Source organism: Stenella coeruleoalba (genome assembly GCF_951394435.1).
Source record: "Stenella coeruleoalba genome assembly, chromosome: 2".
Lineage (NCBI taxonomy): Eukaryota > Metazoa > Chordata > Mammalia > Artiodactyla > Delphinidae > Stenella > Stenella coeruleoalba.
In genome coordinates, this window is record NC_137147.1 from 83,246,227 (window position 1) to 83,267,777 (window position 21,551).

General features: G+C 37.1%; 1 protein-coding gene across 1 annotated transcript in view; it reads left to right on the forward strand.

Moving 5' to 3' along the window:
* Positions 1 to 21,551, forward strand: part of BUB1B (BUB1 mitotic checkpoint serine/threonine kinase B) — a 57,909-nt gene that overhangs the window by 16,354 nt on the left and 20,004 nt on the right. The window contains exons 6-14 of the mRNA XM_079914100.1: positions 5,430 to 5,599; positions 7,029 to 7,243; positions 7,416 to 7,507; positions 9,049 to 9,278; positions 15,679 to 15,791; positions 16,324 to 16,439; positions 17,012 to 17,061; positions 18,189 to 18,249; positions 18,384 to 18,489. Of these exons, the coding sequence (XP_079770226.1) occupies positions 5,430 to 5,599; positions 7,029 to 7,243; positions 7,416 to 7,507; positions 9,049 to 9,278; positions 15,679 to 15,791; positions 16,324 to 16,439; positions 17,012 to 17,061; positions 18,189 to 18,249; positions 18,384 to 18,489 (1,153 nt within the window). The remainder of the gene's footprint in view (positions 1 to 5,429; positions 5,600 to 7,028; positions 7,244 to 7,415; positions 7,508 to 9,048; positions 9,279 to 15,678; positions 15,792 to 16,323; positions 16,440 to 17,011; positions 17,062 to 18,188; positions 18,250 to 18,383; positions 18,490 to 21,551) is intronic.

The window sequence follows — 21,551 nt, forward strand, 5'->3', positions numbered from 1 at the left end:
CCCAGAATATGGTCTATCATGGTGAATGTTTTGTGTATACCTGAAAAATATGTCTTTTCTGCTGTTTTGGAGTAAAATGTTCTGTAAATGTCATTTAGGTTAAGTTGATTGGTAATCTGTTCTAGTCTTCTGTATCCTTGCTGATTTTCTGTCTACTTGCTCTATCAGTTACTGAGAGAGGAATTTCGAAGTTTCTTTTATTGTGTTTTGTTTGTTTGGTTGTTTGTTCGTTTTTCTTGACGCGTGGCTTGTGAGATCTTAGTTCCCCGACCAGGGATTGAACCTGGGCCCTCACCAATGAGAGTGCAGAATCCTAACCACTGGACTACCAGGGAATTCCCTCTTTTATTGTGAATTTATGTTTCTTCTTTGAGCTCATATCAGTCTTGCTACATGTATTTTGAAGTTCTGTTGTTAGGTTTATACACATTTAGAATTGATCCCTTTATCATTATATAATGTTCATCTTTATCCCTGATCATACTCGTTCTGAAGTCAGCTTAATCTGATATTGATATAGGCAGTCCAACTTTCTTTAGTTTGCATGGTACATGTTTTTCCTTTCTTTACTTTTTTTTTTTTAACAGTTTTAGAGTTGTGCAGCCATTGCCACAATCTAATTTTACAACATTTTTAACACCCCAAAATGAATTCCATACTTATTAGCAGTCACTCCCCATTCCCACTCACCCCAGTTCCAGGCAACCACTAATCTGCTTTCTCTCTCTGCATTTGCCTCTTCTGGACATTGCATGTAAATGGAATCCTACATTATGTGGTCTTTTGTGACTGGCTTCTTTCACTTAGCATGTTTTCAGGGTTCATCATAGATGAACATAGTGTGGCATATATCAGTATTTCATTCCGTTTTATTGTTGAATAATATGTCATTCTATGGACATACCACATTTTGTTGATCCATTCTTCAGTTATTGGGCATTTAGGTTTTTATTTTTTGGCAATTATGAAATAATGCTGCTGTAAACATTCACATTACAGGTTTTTGTGTGGATTCCCTTTTACTTTTTTCTTTTTAACAAAGGGAGTTCTTTTTTTTGTTGAAGTATAGTTGATGTACAGTATTGTAAAAGTTACAGGCGTACAATATAGTGATCCACAATTTTTAAAGGTTATACTCCATTTATAGTTATTATAAAATATTGGCTGTATTCCCTGTGTTGTATAATATGTCCTTGTAGGTTATTTTATACCTAATAGTTTGTACCTTCCAATTCCCTACCCCTATGTTGCCCCTCCCCCTTCCCTCTCCCCACTGGTAACCACTAGTTCTCTATATCTTTGAGTCTGTTTCTTTTTTATTTTACTCACTAGTTTGTTGTATTTCTTAGATGCCACATATAAGTGATATCATACAGTATTTGTCTCTGCCTCTGACTTATTTCACTTTGCATAATCCCCTCCAAGTTCATCCATGTTGTTGCAAATGACAAGATTTCATTCTTTTTTATGACTGAGTAGTATTCCACTGTATATGTATACCACATCTTGTTTATCCATTCATCTGTTGGTGGACACTTAGGTTGCTTCCGTATCTTGGCAATTGAAAATAACACTATTCTGAACGCTGGAGTGCATTTATCTTTGCAAATTAGTGTTTTTGGTTTTTTTTGGATATATACCCAGGATTGGAATTGCTGAGTCATATGGTAGTTCTGTTTTTAGTTTTTTGAGAAACCTCCATGGAGCTCTTTTCCATAATGGCCGCAGCAATTTACATTCCTACAACAGTGTACAAGGGTTCCCTTTTCTCCACATCCTTGGTAACATTTGTGATTTGTGTTCTTTTTGATGATAGCCATTCTGACAGGTGTGAGGTGATACCTCATTGTGGTTTTGATTTTCATTTCCCTGATGATTAGTGATGTTAAGCATCTTTTCATGTGCCTTCTGGCCATCTGCGTTTCCTCTTTGGAAAAAAGCCTTTTAAGGTCTTCTGCCCATTTTTTAATCAGGTTGCTCCTTTTGCTTTTAACCTGTCAATGTCTTTATATTTAAAGTGGTTCTTACACGCTAAAGAGTTGGGTGTTGTGTTTTTCTCAGTTCTTGCAGTATCTTTTATGTGGTATACTTAGAACATTTTAATGGAATTATCAATTTTGGGGGATTTAGATCTGTTATTTGTTTTCAGTTTGTTCTCTGTCTTTTGTTCGTCTGTTGCCCCTTTCCTCCTGTCTTCTTTTGGATTATTTGAATTTTTTTTTAATTTCATTTAAATTTATTTTATTGGCTTTTTGTCTGTTACTTTTTTAGTGGTTGCTCTAGGGTATATTATACATATATCTAACCTTTCACAGTCTCCTTAGAGTTAATATTTTACCACTTCAAGTAAAATATAAAAGCTTTATAACCATATGGGTTCTTTATCTTCCCGACTTTTTTGATATACTGGTTGTATGTATTATATTTACATACATTAAAAACCCCATCCGGGACTTCCATGGTGGCGCAGTGGTTAAGAATCTGCCTGCCAATGCAGGGGACACGGGTTCGATCCCTGGTCCACGAAGGTCCCACATGCCCCGGAGCAGCTAAGCCTGTGAGCCACAGCTGCTGAGCCTGCTCTGTAGAGCCTGCACTCTAGAGCCCGTGAGCCGCAACTACTGAGCCCACGTGCCGCAGCTGCTGAAGCCCGCGCACCTAGAGCCTGTGCTCCACCGCAAGAGAAGCCACCGCAATGAGAAGCCTGCACACCGCAAGGAAGAGTAGTCCCCGCTCACTGCAAGTAGAGAAAGCCCATGCGCAGCAACAAAGACCCAACACAGCCAAAAATAAATAAATAAAATAAATAAATTTTTTAAAAAAAGAAGAAAACCCCATCAGACAATGTTATAATTTTTGCTTTCATCAGCCATACATATTTTAAAGAACTTAGGAGAAGAATAATCTTTTATATTTACCATTTTTGTTCTTTCTTTATTCCTGAAATTCCAGGTTCTCCTCTGGTATCATTTCCTTTCAGCCCAGTGAGGGGTTTTTTTAGCCATTCATTTAGAGTGAGTCTTTTGCCTAAAAATTATCTTAGTTTTGTTTTCATCTGAGAATGTCTTTATTCATCTTCATTCCTGAAGGATATTTTCACTGGATGTAGAATTCTGGGTAACAGTTCTTTTAACATGTTTCTGTCTTCTGGACTCCATGACTTCTGATGGGAAACCTGTAGTCATTTGAATGGTTCTTCCCCATTTTTTGTAGTGTGTTGATTTTCTCTGGGTATATTTAAGGTTTCTTTCTTCAACATTGCTTTTCAGCAGTTTGATCATGATGTGTCTAGGTGTGATTACCTTTATGTTTAATCCATTTGGGGATTACTGCACTTTTTGAATTTGTAAATGCATGCCTTTCACAAAATTTGAAAAGTTTTCAGCCATTATTTTAAAAATATGTGTCTAGGGCTTCCCTGGTGGCGCAGTGGTTGAGAGTCCGCCTGCCGATGCAGGGGACACAGGTTTGTGCCCTGGTCCGGGAGGATCCCACATGCCGCGGAGCGGCTGGGCCCGTGAGCCATGGCCGCTGAGCCTGCGCGTCCATAGCCTGTGCTCCGCAATGGGAGAGGTCACAACAGTGAGAGGCCCGCGTACCACAAAAAAAAACAAAAGCAAAACGTGTCTATACCTTTTCTTCTGGGACTTCAGTTACGCATATGTTAGACTTTCTGATATTGTCCCACAGGTCCCTGAAGCTCTGTTCATTAAAAAAAAAATTTAACCTTTATTCTTTCTGTTCTTTAGGGTGGCCAATTTTTATTTATTTGTTTTCAGGTTCATTTACTCTTTTCTCAGTCTTCTCCATTCTGATAATGAGTATATACAGTAAATTTTTTATTTCGGATACTGTGTTTTTCAGGTCTAAAATTTCCATTTGATTCTTTTTCATACTTTCTGTGTGTCTGCTGAGAACTATCTTTCCACTCATTTCAAATGTTTTTACCTTTATCTTATGGAGCATCATTATAATAGCTGCTTTAAAATCTCTGTCTGAAAACTCTAACACTTGGGTCATTTGATGTTTGTATATGTTGATTTTTTTTTTCCTTTGAGAATCTGTCACATTTTCCCAGTTCTTCGTGTGTGACTTAATTTTGGATGATATCCTGAATTATTCGACTCTAGGTCCTGTTGGTTGATGTTCTCTGGAGAATGTTGATGTTTTTGTCTTACTAGGTAACTAACCTTCAGATATCATAATTTCTTTTTCATCTTATGTGGGTATTGGTTCCAGTGTCAGTTCAATTTTCCAAAGACCTTTGGGTCTATCCCATGTGTCTGTTGCTCTGGGGTTAGTCTAGGACTTGGGCAGTGGTTTATACTATAGTTCAATTCTCAAAGCCTTTTCTCTGCTGCTTTGGGTCTGCCCTGTGTATGCATAGCTCAGGGGTGAGTCCAGAGCTTGTGCCAATTTATGTATAGAATTAGGAGATCCCTTTCTTCAGCTCATCCTCTCCAATGTTTCTCCCATACTCATTGGCCCTCAGAGTCCTGTTTTCCCAGTCCTCTGGCCAGAAAGATGAGGTTTCTCTAGGAGTTTTAGCTTTCCACACCACCAGTGTAACAATTCAAAGTGAGGAAAAGAGATGAAGGGGAAAAAAAAAAGAAACCAGGAAGCAGCCCTGTGTGGGTTGTTTCTTCAAGTTTGACTCCTCTCCACAGTCCACTTGCTTTTGTTTACATTTCAGAGATCTCAGTTGCTTTTTTGTATTTTGTCTAACGTTTTTAATTCTAATCAGTGAGAGAGAGAGAAGCTATCATGAGCTTGTTCCATCTTGGCCAGCGTTCGCAGTTTATTCAGTTTTTTCACCCTTTTGATAATGCTTGAAACTTGGGCAGCAGCACAGGAAGTTTAGACTTCAAACTTCTGCCAGCTTTACTAAAGTAAAATGTCCTGTTGGATGCAACTTCATTTCATCTGATTCAGGAAAAATGGTGGGGTAGGGGGTAGGGTGGGGATTCTATGTAGAGAGAGAAAGACATGCAGCGATAAAAATAGACGTGGCAAGATGTTAACAATTAGTGAATCTAGGTAAAGGGTATATCGGTGCTCATTTACTCTTTCAACTATTTCGTGAGTTTAAAAAGTTGGTGGGAAAGTCTCATCTTAATAAATTCTATGATCTTAATCTTAGACATCCTGATCTGATCCTGAGATCAACTTACTCGTGCTCTTCAGAGTATTTTTAATTGGTCAAGTTTGGACATACAGAGGGGGAGCTAAATCATTCTAGCCAAAACCTTTTCTGATTTCAAGGTGGCTTTCTTTATTCCTGAGAGATTAAACACTTTCTTTTGGCTATTTGTATATATTTCTTCCCTTATCCCACTTTTCGCTCTTGTTTATTTAACAAATTAAGAAATTTGAATCTGGTGAGTAGTGTTCATCCCACCAAATGTTAATTGTCCATTCTCTTACTTCAGACAATTCCAAGCTCGAGTGTCTCGGCAAACTCTGTTGGCACTTGAGAAAGAAGAGGAGGAGGAAGTTTTTGGATCTTCTGAACCACAACGAAGCACATTGGCTGAACTAAAAAGCAAAGGGAAGAAGACAGCAAGAGCTCCAATCAGCCGTGTAGGAGGTGCTCTCAAGGGTAAGTTTGTTAAGTGTTGTTATGGGAAGCTCTTCGTCTCAGGTGGTAGGCAAATTATGTAAGGAGAACATGTATAAATATATATGTGGACATTGTCCTTCTGTTCTGAGTACTAGGTGGCAAAAAAGAAAAGTCTAAGGAGAACTGAGATCACAGTGTGCAGTAACACTAAAACATGTCAGCATTTTGTCTCTTAATTAAGAAAAACCCATTCTGAGGCCCTTATAATGCAAAAGAAAAAGAGAGAGAGAGAAAAAAACCTAACCTAATATAAAGGGAGCATCTAGAGTTTCTCAGTTTTAGTTGTTAGTTGAAAGAATATATGCAATAATATAGCAAGTATTATCAAAGTAAAGCTTACATGTACCAAATCCTCAAAGAATGTTTTAACTTGGTCTTCAGCTTTTGAGGGGTCAGAAATTGGGCTGTCTTTGTATACCTAAAGATGATCAGTAATAGCTTTTTTAAAAATTCACTATTTTTTAGGGAAATTTAGGTTTACAGCAAAATTGAGTGGAAGGTACAAAGATAAATAATTATTAACCAAATTTATAGCAGTTAGACATGTAGACCAGATTTTTAAAAGATCTCTTATCCCTTTCCTGATATCAACTTTTAATACTCAGAATGGGGACTTCCCTGGTGGCACAGTGGTTAAGAATCTGCCTGCCAATGCAGGGGACATGGGTTTGAGCCCTGGTCTGGGAAGATCCCACATGCCACAGAGTAGCTAAGCCCATGCACCACAACTACTGAGCCTGCGCTCTAGAGCCTGTGCGCCACAACCATTGAAGCCTGTGCGCCCTGGAGCCCGTGCTCCCCAATAAGAGAAGCCACTGCAATGAGAAGTCCGTGTGCAGCAACAAAGACCCAACGCTGCCAAAAATAAATAAAAATTAATACTCAGAATGTTCCTTGGAGATCTGAGAATTAGGGTATAAGGAATATAGTCTTAAAGAATATTTCATCCAGATCATGATGAAGCTTGATTCTAATAAGCAGCCCCACTAAAGAGAATACCACTAATAAGTGGGCTAATTTGTTTTTTCTAGATTCAGTACATTTCAGCTGATTTCCATTGAGGGAAAGTTTTAAACTGAAAAATGAAGATTAAGATTAGGTTAGTCTGGTAAAATTAGGCAATGTTAGAATGATGACTGAAGGAAGATGTAGAATTTGTTTCTTGGATATCTATGCATAAAAGATTACAGGTGAGGGAAAAGAGGTAGGGTATAAGTAACATACAGAATGGACTTAAAAATTACTAATTTGATCCATTAAGGTTTTTAAAATTATTATTTAAAAAACTCTATGATTGTGTGGTAGTAGACGTAATCTCCTTGATTTGGGAAAGGATTAGGTATACCTTCTTGGGCATCTAAATTGATAATTAAAGATTTTACATGGAGTTTTAATATTTTTCTCTTAGCTCCAAGGCACAACAGAGGACTCCAAAATCCAGTTCTTCAACAGATGCAAAGTAATTCTAGAATTACTGTTTTTGATGAAAATGCTGATGAACCTTCTAGAGCGGAGTCATCTAGGCCTACAGGGCAGCCATGGATAGCACCTCCTGTGTCCAGGGCCAAAGAGAATGAGCTGCAAGCTGGCCCTTGGAACACAGGCAGGCCTTTGGAATACAGGGTAAGGACTCTTAGATCCAGTTTATTTGCTGACATAACAAAGACTTCAGAGTTAGAGTAGATGAGTATTTTTAGCATCTCTCTTAATTCCTCTTGAATAATTAGGCATGGTCGACATATGTTGTGTCAGAATGTAAAACCATGGTAATTTTAGTTTTCTTCTTCATCGCCAGCCTCGTGGCAATGCAGCTTCTATGACAGCTGTACCCCCTGTGCTTCCCAGTTTTACTCCATATGTGGAAGAGACTGCACAACAGCCAGTTATGTGAGTTTGGTTTCCAGATATTTTGAGGTGGGAATTATGAAGAGTGGGCAGGGGCACCTATCCTAGTTCCCAAAGGCATTTTCTTCTTTGTGGGGATGAAGGTAAACCAAAGTTTTATTTCCTTTACATCTATATTTTTTTGAGTATGTTAGGGCTAAAAGACTATTTGTTGGTATTATTAAGGAATAAACTCAATAGGTTTATATTTACATTGCTGTAGTCAAAGACAGTCACTGTGATTTAAATGAGGTGTTCTACCTTTGTTATTGACAGTAATGAGAAATTATGGCAGTTTTTCCTCGTAACCTGCTTTTTCTTTCTGGATGTCTTTTTCTTCCTAACCCTTGGCATTTCTGTTTAAAAGAAAAAATATGATAGATGATGATTAAATAAACAGGCAGTCTGAGATTCAGTCTAATATGTAACATTGTGGAGTTCTAATATTAGGTCGTATTTTGCACCCCATGGCAAGAGTTTCCTCATAACTAAGCTATAACCCTTCGTATATGCTAGGTATGATGTTTGTGTGGGATTTTCATAGAGTCTTTTATCAGTTGAGGAAGGCTTTTAAGCATGTAGATGCTTGGGCCATTCAAGGTTCTGATCCAGTGTATCTGAGGTGAAGACCAGGTATCTTTAGTTGTAAAAAGGTACATAAGAAAATAAAAGATACATAAGTGTTTCTGATCCATTGTCCAGATTGAGAACATCTGCCCTATCCCGACTGAGGTACTTTATGCTTCATTCTTTTCAAACCTATATTACCACTCTCATTCTTCCCCCTCAGCTGAGAACATTGAATTTCACATCATCAGTTCCCTAAATGCTATATTCCTAACTCTAATTCTTTGGGGTGCTAAACAATGGAAAATGGGCTGTATTGCATAAGTTAACTTCATTTCATACACTGGCTTTGATTTAGATATTTCCACAGACATAGAAAATAAACTTATGGTTACCAAAGGGGAAAGATGAGGGGAGAGATAAGTTAGGAGGTTGGGATTAACATATACACACTACTATATGTAAAATAGATAACCAACAAGGACCTACTGTATAGCACAGGGAACTATACTCAATATTTTGTAATAACCTATAAGGGAAAAGAATCTGAAAAAGAATATATCTATAAGTATATATATATATATATATATATGTATAAGTGAATCACTTTGCTGTACATCTGAAATGAACACAAATCAACTATACTTCAATAAAAACAATTTTTTTAATAAAAATATTACCTCCTTTAAAAAAAAGATATGGTATTCAGATTTATTTTTACCTATAACTAATAAAAGCTATATGATGAACCTAACTTACACCTAATTTCTTTCTTCATCATAGTAGTACTCAGAACATAATTGTTGATGGACCATGTAAATTATTTTTAGCCTGTTTTCTCAGTCTTTTTTGTTTTTGTTTTTTTGGAATCGCTCACATATAGCCTCACTACTGACATTGTCCCTGTGTTCTGTCAAAACGTAAGAAATAACTCATTTGATCTGTATGGTGAATAATAATTATCTTGCTTCTTTTAGGACACCATGTAAAATTGAACCCAGTATAAACCACATTCTAAGCACAAGAAAGCCTGGAAAGGAAGAAGGAGATCTCCTGCAAAGAGTTCAGAGCCTTCAGCAAGAGTCTGAGGAGAAGAAAGAGAAAATGATGTATTGTAAGGAGAAGATTTATGCAGGAGTGGGGGAGTTCTCCTTTGAGGAGATCCGGGCTGAGGTTTTCCGGAAGAAATTAAAAGAGCGAAGAGAAGGTATGTGTATTGATCTAGTTCAAGTTTGTAAAAATAACTTAGTTGTAGGAAGATTGAGTTGATATGTTAAGTCTGAGGAAAATTACCCCATTGTGTGTACCTTTATGTGATGCTTCTGTGGTTTCTATGTTTCTCCATTTAGGCTGAATTTCCATTGTTGCTTTCCATGAAACCCCTGAGGAAAAATATTAAGCAACTAAGTTTGTGTTCAAAAGTAAAGGAACTGCATGACCAATTCATAATTTCCCTGCAATCGGCAGACAGAGTGCTTTTCCTAACATTTCCTAAATATTTCACTTTACTTTTGATACTTCAGCCGAAATTTCTCCCAGGGCTTATTTAGGTTAACATACTCACTCATTTAGATGATAGTGATGTGTACTGATTAGTAAAGACATTATGTTCTTTCTAAGTTAAGGGAAGCTTCACTATAAATTGAAAAACTGGGAATTTGGGGGAAGTGGGAAGTGGTTCTGATTCTGAAGCCTAGAAGTACTTGGGGGCAAGAGGTGTGCAGAATAGGCTGAAAGTAGGGAAGTATAGCATTTGGAGCTTAAGGCATTAGAAGATGCGCGAGAGTACAGAAAGGGAGGTAAGGGAGAGTCCAGAAATAAATTTCATTCATTTAGACATTTTGACTAGGATCTATACCAAGAAAGAAGAAATTTTTTTTTTTTTTTAAACACAGGCATCCAGAGTAACCTACTATTGCAGCTCAGCTCACTTAAGGAGACGTGGCATTCATAAGGCTAGCTGGGAAACTTAACCATCACTTGTAATTTGTTTGAGAAAAATATATTTCAGAGTTCCAGGTGACAAGTTAGAAGCAAACGTCTGTAAAGCAGACTGTACGTTTGGAATTGCCCTATTTGTTACATCAACTGGTGCCTTCCAAGGTTGACAGAAGTGCTCTGGGCTCAAATAGTACATTGAAAAATGGAATCTACGTGTCTAGGTAGGAGACAGGGAATGGTTAAAAAGCAAGGAGCTGGTTGTGTAAAGCTTTTCAAAGTGGGAACCACCACAACAAAGAAGTAGGCTAGCAAAGTAGCCAAATATGAGCTGGGAAAGGAACTAGGTACTTAGATTAAAACTACTGCTTCCTAAAGGGAAGGCTCTAGCTATGCCAAGTATATACCGGTAAAATAGTACATTTTATTCTCAACTAGCCAAAGAAGGACCTGAGCTAGGGTTAGTTGGGATTTGAGTAGTTAAAAAAAGTATTGACCTTTGAGGATATTTTAATACTCATTTCCTAAACTTGTCTCTGAATCTAGTTTGTACTCTTATAAATCCTTATGCCTATAAGAAAGAGGTTTCTTCTTATACTGAAAATTAGCTTCAAAGATTGTTGCAGACTTTCACTCTCAGGTAGGGATATGAGAAATGAGGAAGCCACAGGTTGGGCCTAAAGACAAGGCTGTTATCCTTTCCTACCATTGCTACTTCCAAACCATATTCCCCATCCTCCTTCAAAAAGCTTCTTTCGGATTCATGTCTTCCAATTTTTTTTTTTCTGCCTCTTCAACCTCCTTAGTGTTCTCACCTCAGACTTTTTAGTCACTCCCTGTCACTCATTAACTGACTAAGCACCTGGCTCATATCTTACTTTCTACTCCCTACATGATCCACTATACTGTATTCACCTGGCAGAACCTCAACCCTGCTTAAATCCAGCTCTCTGCTCACACTCTGTACCTGCATCCAAGTATTGATAGTTTAAATGTAGCTGGAGAAAAATGCAACTGTGTGCATCGGTCTCATTTTAAATTCTTTTTTTTGTGGGGGGGGGTATAGTTGTTTTACAATGTTGTATTGGTTTCTACTGTACAGCGAAGTGGAGTTCCCTGTGCTATACAGCAGGTTCTTGTTAGTTATCTATTTTATACATATTAGTGTATATATGTCAATCCCAATCTCCCAGTTCATCCCACCCCACACTTTCCGCCCTTGGTAGCCATACGTTTGTTCCCTGCATCTGTGTCTCTATTTCTGCCTTGCAAACCAGTTCATCTGTACCATTTTCCCAGATTCCACATATATGTGGAAATATATGCACATATATTCCACATATATGCAAATATATACCATATTTGTTTTCCTCTTTCTGACTTACTTCACTCTGTATGACAGTCTCTAGTTCCATCCATATCTCTACAAATGACGCAATTTCGTTCCTTTTTATGGCTGAGTAATATTCCATTGTATATATATACCACATCTTTTTTTTTTATATATAAATTTATTTATTTTTGGCCGCATTGGGTCTTCGTTGCTGTGCGCGGGCTTTCTCTAGTTGCAGCGAGCAGAGGCTACTCTTTGTTGTGGTGCCCGGGCTTCTCGTTGTGGTGCGCGGGCTTCTCTTGTTGCAGAGCACAGGCTCTAGGCACACGGGCTTCAATAGTTGTGGCTCGCAGGCTCTAGAGCACAGGCTCAGTAGCTGTGGCACATGGGCTTAGCTGCTCCGCGGCATGTGCGATCTTCCTGGACCAGGACTTGAACCTGTGTCCCCTGCATTGGCAGGCGGATTCTTAACCACTATGCCACCAGGGAAGCCTGTACCACATCTTCTTTATCCATTCATCTGTTGATGGACATTTAGGTTGCTTCCATCACCTGACTATTGTAAATAGTGCTGCAATGAACATTGGGGTGCGTGTGTCTTTTTGAATTACGGTTTTTTCTGGGTATATGCCCAGTAGTGGGATTGCTGGGTCATATGGTAGTTCTATTTTTAGTTTTTTAAGGAACCTCCATACTGTTCCCCATAGTGGCTGTATCAGTTTACATTCCCACCAACAGTGCAGGAGGGTTCCCTTTTCTCCACACCCTCTCCAGCATTTATTGTTTGTAGATTTTCTGATGATGCCCATTCTAACCGGTGTGAAGTGATACTTCATTGTAGTTTTGATCTGCATTTCTCTAATAATTAGTGATGTTGAGCATCTTTTCATGTGCCTCTTGGCCATCTGTATGTCTTCTTTGGAGAAATGTCTATGTAGGTCTTCCACCCATTTTTTGATTGGGTTGTTTGTTTTTTTGATATTGAGCTGCATGAGCTGTTTATATATTTTGGACATTAATCCTTTGTCAATTGCTTCGTTTGCAAATATTTTTTCCCATTCTGAGGGTTGTCTTTTCGTCTTGCTTATGATTTCTTTTGCTGTGCAAAAGCTTTTAAGTTTCCTTAGGTCCCATTTGTTTATTTTTGTTTTTATTTCCATTTCTCTAGGAAGTGGGTCAAAAAGGATCTTGCTGTGATTTATGTCAAAGAGTGTTCTTCCTATGTTTTCCTCTAAGAGTTTTATACGGTCCAGTCTTACATTTAGGTCTTTAATCCATTTTGAGTTTATTTTTGTGTATAGTGTTAGGAAGTGTTCTAATTTCATTCTTTTACATGTAGCTGTCCAGTCATTTTAAATTCTTGACCACAAATCTCAAATGAGCATTTACCAGTGCCTAACAATCATTCTAGTTTCCTGGTAGGTGAATTTCTTCTTTCTGCTAAACAACTAATTTAATTTTCTTTCATATTTTCAAATCTGCATCCCTGTCCCTCCTCACCTATAATCTCGTTTCTAATTTCATTGAGAAAATAGAAGGAATGTAATGGTAACACCATTTTCTTCCACCAAATCTACCATATCTGCAGTCTGTACCTATACACTCATTCTTTCTGTTAAAATTAACGTTTCCCTGGGGCTTCCCTGGTGGTGCAGTGGTTAAGAATCTGCCTGCCAATGCAGGGGACACGGGTTCGAGCCCCGGTCTGGGAAGATCCCACATGCCACGGAGCAGCTGAGCCCGTGTGCCACAACTACTGAGCCTGCGCCCCTAGAGCCCATGCTTCGCAACAAGAGAAGCCACCGCAATGAGAAGTCTGTGCACCCCAACGAAGAGTAGCCCCACTCACAACTAAAGAAAGCCCATGGGCAGCAATGAAGACCCAACATGGCCAGTAAATAAATAAATAAATAAATTTTTTAAAAAATTAATGTTTCTCTGTTCTTATCAAAGGAGTGGCCCTTTTTTCTTCCCCTTCCAGTATTTTCCCTTTTTACTAAACCATTCTCACTAATTTATACATATATACTCTAATGTCCCCATTCTTTAAAAAAAAAAGGAAAAGAAAAAATCTCCATTATCCTCATATTCTTCTCTAGCTACTACCCCGTTTTTATACTCTCTTTCACAGCAAAATTTGGGGGGAATTGTAATCATCTTTTGCTGCCTATTATTTCCTCAAGCATCCCTTCTATTCCAGTCATCACGGTGACCAGAAACCTCCTTTTTGCCAAATCTTATGGCTCTTTCTCAGTCCTGATCTTTATTGACCTCTTGGCTTCATTTGGCACAGTTGATGAAATACTATATGAAATGCTTCTCTTGGCTTCTTCCTTGATGTGTATTCCCATTCAGTTTCCTTTACTCCTGTTCTTCTCATTCAGGACCTCTTCTTGAGGCCCAGGGGAGAGTTCTGAAGTATCCCAATTATCTTTTCTTTCAACAGCTATCTTTAGGTAATAGATTAAATACTGTTTTCAAGCCATGGACTCTCAAATTCATATCCCCATCCCTGACATTTCATCTGAACCGCAGACTCACATTTAGTTGCCTGCATCTATTGGCTATCCTAATAGACATTTTAAAGTCAACCTAACCAAAAATAGTTACTGGGACTTCCCTGGTGGTCCAGTGACTAACACTTTGCACTCCCAATGCAGCGGGCCCTGGTCCGATCTCTGGTCAGGGAACTAGATCCCACGTGCTGCAACTAAGAGTTTGCATGCCGCAACTAAATATCCTACATACCTCAACTAAAAGATCCCGCATGCCGCAAGGAAGATCCTGCATGCTGCAACTAAGACCTGGTGCAGCCAAATAAATACTTTAAAGAAAAACAAAGTTAGTGATTTCTGTCACAAACCACACCCCAATATGCAAATGTACCACAGGCTTCCCTATCTCAATAAAAGGCATCCCCATGCACGCAGTTAGTTCAAGCCAAAAAAAGTCCAGAAGTCATCTCTGATCCCTCTTTCTTTACCATTCCCCCACATCTAATGAATAAGCCTATCAACTTTACCACCAAGAAATTTCATAAATCTTTTATTTATCACCATTCCCATTATTACCTCTATCGAAACCACAGTCTTTTAGCTGGACTACTGCGATTAGACTTTCTGCCCTCATTCTGGCCTTAACACAGTCCATTTTATTCACAGCAAATTATCTTTTTTAAAAAGTGAGATCATGGGCTTCCCTGGTGGCACAGTGGTTGAGAGTCCGCCTGCCGAAGCAGGGGACACGGGTTCGTGCCCCGGTCCGGGAAGATCCCACATGCCGCGGAGCGGCTGGGCCCGTGAGCCATGGCCGTTGAGCCTGCGCGTCCGGAGCCTGTGCTCCGCAACAGGAGAGGCCACAACAGTGAGAGGCCCACATACCACACACACAAAAAAAGAAGTCAGATCATGTCACTCCTTTATTTAAAATTCTCCAGTGTTTTTTCATTGTCTTAGAATGCAGTACAGTGTCTTTACCCCTACGTGATTTGGCCGTTGCCTACCTCTCCAACCTCATCTTTTAGTTTGCTCCCTCTATCTGTGCTACAACCATGTTGGCCTTCTTTTGAATCCTTGAACACAATAATCTTGTTCCTGCATTAGGGCCTTTGTGCCAGCTAGTCCTTTGGCCTAAAATCTTTCCCCAGATCTTTATATGACTGGCCCCTTGTCATCCAGGTTACAGCTTTCTAATGTAACTTTCTTAGATGATCTTCCCTGATCTCTGGTCTTAAGTAGCCCCTGACCTCCATCCCCCTACCCAGTGACACATTCTCACATCACCTATTTAGTTTTATTTTTAAAACTGATTTTTCTTGTTAATTTCTGTGTTTGTCCCAAATTGAACGTTAGCATCACATGACCAAGGACTTTGTATTATGTACCACTAAAACGTAAATTCTTAAAGTTGTGCTTGGCACATAATAGATATTCTATTTTTTATTGACTGAATAAATAATAGAGACCTTGGGGCTTCCCTGGTGGCGCAGTGGTTGAGAGTCCGCCTGCCGATGCAGGGGACACGGGTTCGTGCCCTGGTGCGGGAAGATCCCACATGCCGCGGAGCGGCTGGGCCCGTGAGCCATGGCCGCTGAGCCTGCGCATCCAGAGCCTGTGCTCCACAACGGGAGAGGCCACAACAGTGAGAGGCCCGTGTACTGCAAAAAAATAATAATAATAATAATAGAGACCTAGACCTCAAGTTGAGGGCTTTGCTCCATTTGTATCATTCTCATCTGTAATATTAACATACGTTGAGGACATGAGCCCCAAAGACAGTTTTTGACAGGATAAATTGCTATGAGGAGTAATGCCTCAGCCAACTTCACTGTTTCTAGCTGAGCTACTGACCAGTGCAGAGAAGAGAGCAGAAATGCAGAAGCAGATTGAAGAGATGGAGAAGAAGCTAAAAGAAATCCAAACTACTCAGCAAGAAAGAGCAAGTGATCAGGTCATTCTCTTTTTCAATACATACAACTAATGCTTATTGAAACAAATTTAAACAATATAAAAATATAGAAAGTAAAAAGTCCTGTCAGACCCACTCAGTTTCTGATAGTTTCTTTGCTATTAGTATCAGTAAAGTTGAGCAGGAAAGTAATTTTAACAGGTGACTTCAAATGGAATTTGTGGCATATAAGTGATGCAATTTATTGACTATTGACTTCTTAGTTATACTCTAAATCACTATTCTGTTACTTCTTACTTTAGATTTTTATTCTAGTTATGTTCCATTAAAATGAGATTAGCTAAAGAAATTTAGTGTGTATTTCCGTGCCACTACTCAGTTGAGTACAACAGTACCAGTTTATACTGGGAACATAAATTATTGGGAAGAACTTTTGTGGTACAGACATTTTATATGGTTAATATATGTCTAGGGGAAGAGTATAGTAAAGTTAATTTTGGCACTAAAACTTGAGAATAGGTAGCATTTTCTATATAGTAGGGACACATTGATTTTGTTTATTTAATGCAAATAGCAAGAAGAGAAGATGTCTACAAAGGAGACAGCTGAACTGCGAATTGTTTCAGAGTCTCAGGAAATACCAGGAATGGCTCTATGCAATTCTGTTTGCCCAGTAAACTCTTGTGCCAGGTAGGACCGCATTGGTGGGAGGGATGGTGCTTATAGGAGGGCATCTAGAACTGACCTTTGACTCTCTAGTGACTTGAAGTCTCCTTAACTTTTATAGTATTGAGACATGATTTTTCCAAGTCTTTGTCACAACATAAGCTTTGATGCTGATGAGGGAGGTCTGGGTGCTGGCTTTTTTCCATTAAAAAAAATACATGTTTCTTATAAAAACAACCAAATAATTTTTTAAATGATAATACCACCCATTTCTACTACCAAGAGATGACTAGTATTAACATTGGTATATTCTTATTTGTTGTTTTGGTTTTGTTTTATAAAAATGAAAGCTTACCATTTTGTAATCTGCTTATACTGTTAATGTAACTTAACATCTGTTATCAAATATAATTCTATGACAATTTTAATGACTGAAGGTTCTATCTTAAAGAATTTGGTTTAATGGTACTAGAATATTTTCTTTATCTTAGAGTGAAGAAGATTATATTTAATAAAAAGACCTCTTGGACTTTTAAGGATTAAATAATTCTTTCTGTGGGTACTAAGCACATGTTTTAAAACAAATTTCTTCACAGGGAAACTTCACTTGCAGAAAACATTTGGCAAGAACAGCCTCATTCTAAAAGTGAGTTTTATTTGACAATCTCATGAAGAACTTACTGATACAAAGGCATTATGTAATAAGTGTAAATACTTTTCTTGATTGTGGTAAAAGGATTTGAAAGAAAGCAGAGAGAGGGACTAAGGTACTGTTATATTTGAATCATGGAATTCAGTTATAAGCATATGATTCAAGATATGTTAGACATTTGAAAGAATATTTTTATAAAATAACTCATTGCTTTAAAATATTTGGTTTAAATGTAATTTAAATTTATACTAACTACAAAATAATCTTCCACTTTAGTTAGTGTACTCTAGCTAAGCATATCAGTAGTACCCAGCAGCCAAGAGTGGAAAGTGGTTTTTTGGAAGAATGAGGGGGAAAGCTTAAAACTAAAGCTATTTTATATTCAAATTTGTTGTCTTTTCAGAAACATGTTAAAAGTGGTAGAAACATGAATATCCATCTATAAGTAGTTAAAAAAATTCAGTAGAATCTGGTTAAACCTCTAATTCTAACCATTAATTTATAGGAAATGCAAAGCATAGAAGAACATGTGAAACAATATAATTGGCAAAAAATCCAGCATTATGGGGCAAACAACCCAGTTTCTAAAATAAAAAATTAATAGCAAAAACAAAAACCCTATAAAATAAAAGCAATTTAAGAGGCATTTCAACTAGTCACAGTGTATGAATCTACTTTGCATTCCTAATTCAAACTTTCTAGAAAGTTTTGGTAAAATGTGAAACCTCTGACTGGATATTTGAATACAGAAATTGTTAATTCTATAGGTATGATCATGTTTTGAGATTATGCTTTTTAAAAAGAGGCTATCTCTTTAAGAAATATGTACTAAAATATTTACATATGCAATGATACGGTGTTTTGTATTTGCTTCAAAATAATCCAGAATTGGGTTAGGTTTGGGGGAGTAGTAGTGGGAAATAAAGATGACACAAGATCATCCATGTTTAGGTAATTGTTATTAAATGACGTCTACTTTTATATATTTGAAATTATTTATTATAAAAGATAAACAAAATTGTCTTTATGCTTTCAAACAGCAAAAATGTTAATTGACCTAGTTGTCTTGAAGAGTAGGGCATTTACTCTTAAGAGTGTAAATTTAGTCTCTCTTTCTATAGGTTCCAGTGTACCTTTCTCCATTTTTGATGAATTTCTTCTTTCAGAAAAAAAGACTATCAGGTTTGAGGGGTTTTTTGGTTTTGTTTTGTTTCGACAATTAAAAGTTTTCTATTATTATAAATGAGGATGAAACAGGGGGTTACTGTTATCTATGTTAAGAGAAAAATTGCTGAATGAAATATGTCTTTTTCCAGTCCTTCTGCAGATCCCCCACGGGTTTTAGCCCAACGAAGGCCCCTTGCAGTTCTCAAAACTTCAGAAAGCATCACCTCAAATGAGGATGTATCTCCAGATGTTTGTGTAAGGAGCAATATCCCTAAGTTTATATAAATGGACTAGTGGATAGTTTCATTCAATTCTCACAAAAGTTTAGGGTTAAAATGAAAATTATTGGCTTGAAATAAGCACATGAAAAGACGCTCAAAACCATCTGTTATCAGAGAATGAAAATCAAAACCACAGTGAAATGTTGCACACATGCTCTAGGATGGCTATAATCAAAAAGACAACAGGTGTTGGTGAGGATGGGAAGTAACTAGAACCCTCATACTTTGCTGGTGAGAATGTGAAATGATGCATCCTCTTTGGAAAACAGTTTGGCAGTTCTTCAAAATGTTGAACATAGAGTTACCATATGATCCAGCAATTCCCTCCTAGGTATATATCCAAAAGAATTTAAAACATATCTTCACACAAAAAGCTTTACATGAATGTTCATAGCAGCATTTTTCATAATAGCCAAAAACTGGAAACAGCCCAGTGTTCGTCAACTGATGCATGGATAAACAAAACGTTGTGTATCCATACAATGGAATATTATTCAGCCATAAGAAGGAATGAAGTACTGATATATCTTACAACATGAATGAACCTTGAAAACACTGCTAAAATGAAGCCACACACAAAAGAACACATATTGTATGATTCCATTTATGTGAAATGTCCAGAATAGGCAAATCCATAAAGACAGAAAGTAGATTAGGGATTTCCAGGGGATTAGGGAGAGAGTGGGTTGGAAAGTGACTACAAATGGATATGGTGTTTCTTTTTGAGGTGATGAAGATGTTCTGGAGTTAGATGGTGATGGTTGCAAAGCCCTATGAATATACTAAAAACCACTGAAATGCACACTTTTAAAGGGTGAAGTTTTGGGTATGTTAATTATATCTCAGTTTTTTAAAGTGGGGGAAAAATCACTGCCTTGAAAGCCAAGGATCTTATAAAATGTTTATGAAACATTGGCAATGAAAGAGTTATGTGAACGAACCTTTTTTTTTTGTAGTAATGTTTTATTTTAATCACTGTGGACTAGTGACATGATAATACTTAGGATAAAAAAAGACCCTGTGTAGATATTCAAGACAAAGTAAATAAACTTTATCAGTGACATTTCATTGAAGTCTTAAACCAGCATCTGGAAACTTGTCTTGAGATTGAAGGGAACTGAGTATGTTTAATCTGAAGACTTTTAAGGGGAGACATGATCAGTAGCTACAGTGATTTAAAACACTGATTTAAAACAGTATATTCTCCACATCCTAGGGAATGACTCAAACATGTTTTTGTTTACTTATTTATTGAGGTATATTTTATATTCATAAACTGCACAAATATTAATTTTTATATATGTGAATATCTGTGCGGTCTTCACCCATGTCAAGATACAGAAAATTTCCAGCAACCCAGAGGAACCTCGGGAGCCATTTATGACTAAAGGTGGTCAGGCCCCATTCCAACTATACTGAATTGGAATTTCCAGGGATAAAACCCAAGCATGTATTTTTATTTGTTTTAAATAGTTTCCCAGGTAATTCTAATATAGGTAGTCCACTGACTGCTATGAAAAGATAATGATGTAGAAGAGTAAGTTTTACATACTGTGTTCTGGAGAATACCACCAGAGAATAGATGGATAGGCTAGATTTGGAGGTAGTGGTTCTAGGTTCAGCTGTTCAAGGATGGACTAAATTATTAAAGGGGTAAGTCTCAATCTAGTTTTTTTGTCTTAAACCTCTTACTTGAATTTTGTTAATAGGTACCTACCAGGATTCTTTCCCCTACCAAAAAAAAAAATTTAAAGTGTCTAAACTAATAGGGCCATAAGTAGAATTTCATAAAATGTATTCTTAGACTGCAGACATCTATTTTACTCTAATCTTACAATTTTTTAGTTTCACTTATTGTTTCTTCTAGATGTGTCTCACCTCTACTAAATAATGTTGAGTCAGAAATTCAGAGTATATATCATATTGGTAATGATTTAGAAAATTAATATCTAGTATCTATAAGGGTTAAATGAAATAGGCACTTTTGTGTACTTCAGGTAAATGTATAAAATGGTACAATCCCTCTGAGGGCGGTATGTATAAAGACACTTAGTGTTCAATTACCTTTTTGACCTGATAGTTCTACTTTTATGAATTATTCCTAAGAAAGTTAACATATTCTTAAAGATTTAAATCTACAAGAATATTTAAAATAGTTTTATGACAGTGAAAAACAGGGGATAACCTAAAACATTAGGTCAACTTCTGATAAACCCACAATGTTACCATCATGTTTCTAAAGAATTTTTAATAGCACAGAAAATATACTAAAAAATATAATGAGAAGGAATAATATAGACTAGCATAGATGCTATAATTTCACTTGTTTTAAAACCTCTTTTTTAAATGCATAGAATATGCTTGTGCATGTATCCTACCAGATGTATATGGTCATAGCAGTTGCCTCTGGGGAGTAGTAACTGGAGTGGAGACGTCAGGGGGAATCAAGTGTGGAAAGGAGACTTTTTCACTATATATCCTTTTAAACTAGTTGACTTTTTAAAACTATATACCTGTATTACTTTTAAAGACAAAGGTGTATTTTTTTTATGGCGACAAAGGTGTATTTTAAATGTTTTCCATTATTTTATACTTTTTTTCCCATATTTTCTACCATGATCATGAATTACCTTTAAGAAATAAAATAGAAATTAAACATTTGTCAAAGAAAAAGACTTAAAAGCTAGGAGGATAGCAGATTATTGGAACATATTCTAGGCCAAAGCCAGAAGAAAAATAGCATTAGTCCTCTAGTTCCTAGGTGAAATTGGTTGGGAAAAAAACATTGTCCAGTATTTTTCCTTTGTATGGAAAATCCTCACAGTGTATTTTTTGATGATATATAATTTGCTGTTTTCATAATACAAAACCTTTTTCCTCAAATGTAATGATGTGCTTTTTAAATTTGTCTTTCTCTAGAGATTCTGATATGATGCTTTTGCACCCTGTGTTAAAAATCACTTATCTAATATGTATCTCTTTCACTAAAAAAGATAGACCATTCATATGCTCACTGAAATGTTTGAGCTAAGTTTT